The sequence below is a fragment of the Helobdella robusta genome (genome assembly GCF_000326865.2).
Source record: "Helobdella robusta unplaced genomic scaffold HELROscaffold_167, whole genome shotgun sequence".
Taxonomy (NCBI): Eukaryota; Metazoa; Annelida; class Clitellata; order Rhynchobdellida; family Glossiphoniidae; genus Helobdella; species Helobdella robusta.
The window spans coordinates 19,781-27,225 of NW_008703930.1; the positions used below are offsets into that span (position 1 = coordinate 19,781).

General features: G+C 31.1%; 1 protein-coding gene across 1 annotated transcript; it reads right to left on the minus strand.

Moving 5' to 3' along the window:
* Positions 1 to 2,392: 2,392 nt before the first annotated feature.
* Positions 2,393 to 7,181, minus strand: HELRODRAFT_184116 (hypothetical protein; the record flags this gene model as incomplete). The annotated part of the gene is made up of 5 exons (XM_009015820.1): positions 2,393 to 2,542; positions 3,737 to 3,880; positions 5,960 to 6,061; positions 6,468 to 6,598; positions 7,160 to 7,181. 5 exons carry the CDS (start codon positions 7,179 to 7,181, stop codon positions 2,393 to 2,395), a joined length of 549 nt encoding a protein of 182 aa, XP_009014068.1.
* Between the last annotated feature and the right edge of the window lie 264 nt (positions 7,182 to 7,445).

The following is a 7,445-nucleotide window of genomic DNA, read 5'->3' on the forward strand; positions in this document are numbered from 1 at the left end:
TTAAAGAAAAACTATTAAAACATGTGACAAAAAGCGTTGATTGGATGTTTTAAAAAGCTTCAAATTTGAGCTCTGATTAAAACCATGGTTTGAAGGTATTATTTGAGCGTTACTTTTTTTTATATTGTTAAATGTGGGTTGTTACTGGTAAGCTATAACAAAATATTATACCAGTTTTGTTAGCCAAACAACTAATTTTTCTAAAATTTTCGAGTAATATTTTATTTTTAATGTATAACTAATACTATTTACCAAAAGCGATGTATTTATATTTTTAATACTCATTAAAATGTGTTTTCTTTAAAAGATACAAAAGTTTTTCTACACTAACAAATGCATAGAGGCATACTCTGGCTCTTGCAGAAACAATTAAATTGCAGGAATAATCAGGAGGCCGAACACATTAGGACGCAAACTTAATTGCAACAAAAGGTACGCACCACGCAGCCGTCATCAGCCGCAAGATGAGGCTTACACTCTCACACGTTCGTGCATTTTCTCGATCCACCGTGAAATAAAATTGTGGCAGTGGCATGTTCAGCTCAATGTCATTTCATTCATCAGATGTTTTTAAAATAGTTTTTTTTTTCCGTTGAAAAATGTTAAAATAATTTTTAACTAGATAATAATTTGATGATAAGAATACTTTAAATTTTTATGGTATAAAGTGTTGAGTATCACAAGATACTAATAGTCACAAAATCAACAAATAATAATAAAATCAACCATCAATTTTGGAAGATTGAAACAAACAAGCAACGATATACATTAAAAACATTTGAGCATTAGTAATAATTGTTTGGACATGAACGATTGATACAAATTTGACAAAAATATCTTGTAGGCTGATTGACAGGATTTTTGTCGACTATGCTGCTTGCTGTTCAGCCTTGAGAGAGTGCTGCAGTTGTTCATGGTGTATTGGTATGCTGTGCGCTCAACTGATCTTCCACTAATTTCAAAACAGAAATGAAAGCTACTTTGATTTAACGTAACATTTACAAAAATTTTCATTTGTTTGAACTGTAATACAAAATTGGTAAGTTTCAATTTTGTTATACAATTTTTTTATTAAGCAGTTTAATAAAAAAACGATCAGATCAAAAAAATTAAAATTCGATGCTAAAATTTGAACAGATAAAACTTAAGAACAACAAAGCTTCACAAGGACTGAAATGAATGGCGCTGAACTAAATAACCAGAAATTTCTAAAGCTGTGCAAATATACCTTTGGAACTTCAACTTAAAAAATTTCAATACCTTAAGGAACATTTGTGCTCTGCCGCCTGGTATTAAGGTGCGTGCAAGTCAAACCTTGTTAAGCATTTGTATAGCATAAAATAAAGTTTGTTTATAACAAAATATTAAAAACGTTTATTAAATTTAAATAAGAGAAACGGTTCAACCAATTATCACCCATATTATTCAAGATTTTAAACTCTGGAACAAAAAAAAATTAAAAGTTTACATTGGTTTGCTAGACTAAGAAACCGCGGTAAATACTGTGATGATAACGAGTGAGATAAATATACCTGTCAAGAATGCGTATGTTTGTTTTTGTAGGTTGGAAATGTTTTGCATTAGAATATGTAATGAGCAGGCGTTTGTTGTTTCCTTCCTTACATGTTTCTACCCTGCTATATGCTGCCGATGTTTTATGTATGTGTCCTTTGTAGTTTAGTCGGAATATGTGCTTTCTTATATTTATGTGCACATATATCTTCATTTCTGTACAATTTTCACAAATATTAGAATTTTTCAAATGTTTGGACGGCTCATCTACTGAAGATTCTCTTACACTTGTGCACTTGGTTATCAAAGTTTAATAATAAATATTTATAATTTGATAAATAATCAATGGTTTTAATAGTTTTGATTTTACGAAACAGACTTGAAAATATCTCCTCAGCTTGAATCAAGAATTATTAAGAGCCGATGTATATAACTTACCAACATACAGCGCTGCATGAATTGTTTTCCTACGCGCAATTTTTTAATCCACTGACATCGACCCGACATGCGCGCAAAAATCAAAAAGGTTCTTAAGAAGACATACGACGATGATGAAAATGATTGACTTCCATTTGAAACCATTTTCGCTGTTTTCTAACACAAAAAGTTATTACATATATCCACATGTATATTATATAAAGAAGACAATGTTGTATGAATTCTACCGAATTTTGGCATTAATCAATTTAAAGTTTGACTTTACAATTTTCTTTACTAAAATTTTCTGGAAATTGTTCAATTTATTGAATTTAAAAATTATTATCCAAGTTCATAATGAAAATTTAATGAAAATGTTGTTATCCAAATTCGCAAGGCAGATAGGCCTTATTTCATTTTTTTTTTTACAAATGTTTATATAGCTTTTTTAGACCAAGCCAAGTTAGTTACTTAGCAAAGTGAGATAATTAGTTGGCGTCGTATTCTTCATCTTCCAAAATATTTTATCTGCCTTCAAACGAAAATGAAAAAAAATAAATTTAAGGTAGAGGACGACAGTGCGGATGAGGACAGGCTGATCCAGCACAGCCACCTTACAAAAAATATTCCAATATTAGTACATAAATTTGAATAAAATACTTCATCTATTCACAATGTTACTAGACTTAAAATTGACACATCAATAAATCCATACACATAGACTTGTGATTTAAAAAAAACAAGCAAATTCATTCTCTAGTTCTTAGAAGACTTCAACAAAAGCCATTTTAATTCAGGCTCAAAACTTGCGATTGTTCTACCATCATAACAAAAACCTTTCTTTTTCTGACACCTTTACCATAATTTGCGTGTGTAAAGTGTTTGTTTTATAGCTGTTAGATAATTTATAATTCAATCGTCTCGGGTATAATTTTATTTACTGCAAAATAATTATTATAAGAAACGGGAAGTTTTTTTGACAGTCGCTTGAAGACAAATGATGCTTTGTAATGAAAATCCAATTGGTCAAAATTTAAATAATTAGTTGCTATGAAAAGTTCACGGTGTGAGACAATTGCTGGGACGAAGTAACAATCCAGATAGCTCTTTTCCTTTCGCCATTTTATCCGATTGGTGATGGAATGAAACGAGTCTGACCAAGCAGTGTTACAATAGTTCACATGTAGCGTGCAAGTAGAGTTATATACAATACTCATACGTTTTCTCGGTAATAAAAAATTATTTTATTTACCATGCTTAATGCTTTAACCCGAAATCTAAATGTAAGTTTTTCATCTAGGTATATTTCCAAAATTTTATCACTTGCTCTTCGTTATTAATTTCAATTTTATAAGGCTCTTTATGATTAAAGTATTGTATTGGTCTGAATATAACCAGCAACAATCTGTTGTGCATGAACTAAAATGATTTAAATTCTCTCTCGTACTTCTTTACTGAAACGATATGTTGTAATATCTGTTGCAGACGTAGTGGCAGATCGTTCCAAACCCTAAGCAGAACAAAATGCACGCGCTCTCAGCTTCGTTTTTGTCTTTGAAACAACAATCGAACTACATTGGTATTTGTCTTTAGCAAAAAATCCTCTTCAAGTAGTTTGATCCACTGCGAATAACCAGCTCCCTCTTGCAACAAATTTTTTCTCTAACCGTCCAAACTTTTTAACCTCCTAGTTACATCCATACCAACACCGACACAATCCATCATCTAACCTAATCAAAATGATACAAATGATACCACCAAGCTGGTGACAAAATTAGCGGGCGGGCATTTTTTGATAAGGCCTAACTTTATCAGCTGTAGAAAGCATGTGGATACAAGTTCTACCCTTTGTGGCAGTACACTCAACCGCCATCGAAGACCACTCCTTTCTAGGGTTGAAACAGTTCAGCCAAACATAACGTATTTCATTGTTAATGCGCTCAACATCGTTCTAAATAAAACGATTTTTCAAAAAATTCATTAATTGTTTTCATATTTTTAATTAAATTATTTTACTCAAGACTGAATTGTAATAATGCATTAAATTTTTTATTCAGATACGCACCGCATTCAATCATCACACATTAAACAATGTAACCATTCTTAATTAAGTTTTCATGTCAATTTCTTAGCTTACAAAAATGTAACTCAAATTACATGAAAAAGCTCTTTTTTTTTGTCGGCTGGCCACATTTAGCTGTGCGGTCTGTTTAAGCGGTTTCTGTTGTGAAAAAATAAATCTATTCATAAAAATTTAAGTCGGTATGAAATACTTTTGAAGGCAGACTAGTGATGAATGTTGCAATAATAATAAGATATAATAAGAAACGTTTGAAAAGAACACATCAAGAAATATTGCGAAACCAAACACACCGAATTCCTGGGCATTTTTTATGTATGCACATCTGTCGCATGCATAAAAATTATTGGCATGATAAATATCAGCTTATACTTACACTTTAATTAACATTCCTGAAAAATGCCGGGTTGGTTTGAAAGTCATTAGATACAGGAGGACTGGAAATTAATTTGAATGCAGAACTTAAGTTGCAGCAACAGAAGGACTTTACTTATATTCATAATTCGAATGAACTATGAGCGAAACATAAAAGTAAAACAAAAACAAAAATAAAAATATTTATTTAAAAAGTGAAGTTATATTATTCTCAGACGTTTCTGGCGTATGTGAATATCAACTAAAAATTTGTTGTTGTCGTGCATGGTGCCGTTTCTGTGTTGAACAAGTTCTGGTTTTATTTCTTGAATTTTTGAAGTTAAATGATTAATCCTCAATCAATGTATTTTATGAAAAAATGTTCCTATAAGAGTCCATTAATAACGTTTTTAACGATGCAAGATTACAATGTAAATCGTCACATCACTTAAAATAACACCTTTCATTTATTATGTCAGCGTATGTGTAGGCCTACGTATCAATCAATATAATCTTCAAATAGTTCAGAACGTTATCAAAGTTAAAACATATACATTTTATTTGGTGCAATTAGTTATTGACAGCTCTATCCCAATCTAATTTCAACAGGAGTCAAATCATTAAAAAAATGCCACCATGCCAAAGAAATTAAGGTTAATTATACACATACAGATATGTGGTTTGTATACAATCATAATTAGTGTATAGAATTATAATAAACTTCCATTACGGTAGGATAAATTTTCAGAACAACCAATATAACAAAGGACAAATGTTGGAGCAACAAACATTGCATGGGTAAACATAAAAAACTGCAGAGCACGTGTCACGTGGCTGTCAAAGTTGCAGCCCCTTCTTGTTGTTGCCACTCTGAAAACTGTCTCCTACAAAAATTTGTGCACCAAACGACTAACTATTCTTACTATGATGACTACTACTACTACTACTACTACTACGACGACGACAACGACGACGACTACTACTACTAATAATAATAATAAAAATAATACTACTACTAATAATAATAATTAATGTAAAATAATAAATACTAATATATACTAGTGTTAAAAGTATTCACCAACGCTCGTCATTTACATAAGAGTGCAAGGATGATGAGGAATGATGGAAGAAATTGTTCCTCATGTTTCTTTCCCGAATTAATTACGCAATTTATAAAGCTGTCTTTAAAAAAAAACATCCGTTCAGGATAAATTAGTTAATGACAGTTTAAAAGGATTTCAGAACCTATAGGACTAATTTTGAATGTTTCAATTAAAATATAAATTTTTTTAACAATTATTTATACTAATAGTAATTATAACAGTAATAATAATAACAATAATAATAATAACAATAATAATAATAACAATAATAATAATTGGGTGTTAGGTAGGCAGTGAGATGTTGGGAGGTGCAATGGAGTGGAGATCAGATCTCATTAATTAAATAAACATTTGCAGCATTCATTCATCCATGCATTCATTCATTACATGCATCCATTCATTACATGCATCCATTCATTACATGCATCCATTCATTACATGCAAAAAGCACTGGAGAGCACTGACTTGAAATCTTGAGATTAAACTTGCGTACATTGCCATCAACGCTGGACGTTGCATCGAACCTGTGTGTGTCTTGGAAGGGTTCTAACATGACGGAGTTTATATTTATCTCGACGTCTTCGTCCATTTGTATCTGCGTACAATTGTTTAAACTTTATTTAGTCGAGTGATTTTTTTGTTTCTAAGCAACTGAGTTATTTTTGAAATTTAATTAATTTTATTTAATATGATTCGATTAAATCGTTTTATTAAAAATGTTTCATAAATATGTTATAGATTTGAAATTTTAATAAATTTTAAAAGTTTAATGAAAATATTTTTTATTGCTTTTATGCCGCACAAACGAATCTAACAATCGAGAATATAAGACAACTACGACGAAAAAGAACATTGCCAATACAAGTCTCATCATAATCAACGAACATCCTTCCATTGAAGGCAGCCAACAAGTCGTTGCCAAGCATAAATAAAAACGAACACATTGTATGACTGTGTTGAGTATGTAAGTGTATGCATTGGATTCACTTATGAACAGTCACCTTCCTCCAGATGACGGGATTATCGAAGATATCAAATCTGCTGATGAGGAACTCGCACGGAAGAAGGACGTTGTTGCCTCCACTCAGCCTCAGTGTCTGGCTCTTCGTTATGATCTGCAACTCACCACCGCCTGCCGCTGTTTCACGTCGTTTCAATGTTTAGTTCGGCAGTAGGGCATAATGAAACATGATGACAACAAACAATTAGTTCTAAAAACACATTATTAATTTAATATAATTATTTTATTAAATGAATTAAATAAGAAAGACAAATTTTAAACATTCGAACTTTTTAACAATAATAGAAAATGTTTTTAATTTATTTAATACTTATCAGACAATAATCGATATTAAAAAAAACCAACGCCATGATCAGTTGAAGGAAACTGATAAGCAATGGAATTAAAAATAAGTCAAGAAAATTTTATTATTTGAAATTTAATAATAAGAACACTTAAAGAAATTAAATTAAAGCTTGTGTTTCTTTAAAACCACAATTGTTTCATAAACTTTACATAATTGTAGCCAAAACATTTTTTAAACGCAACATATTTAAGACCAAATTTCTGAATAAATTTATGCCGACACTTTTCATGAGGAACTTTCAAAAAGCAACGAAAAATGTGTGTATAAATTATTTTGGCTTGTATAAAATACATTAAAAAAAAATTTTGTATTAGTAGATTTTTCACCGGCACATGCAAATACGCACATTATTGGTGCTGACAGATGAGATGGCTCTTTGATGAATGGATGATGAAAAAATGATGCAAACTCACGTAAGCAGGCGTATGTGTTAGAAGCGCTGCTGCTAAGAAAGAGGCGTTGTTGTGCAGTGCAGGGTGGTGCGGCCCCTGTCGCCTCTCTTTATATCAATATTATTGCGCTCTTGTGTTTCTAATGTTCAGCTGCATTGCGTTGTGTTTCTAGAAAATAAATAAGGCAGTACAAATTCTAATTTCTTGTTAGTTGAGTTTC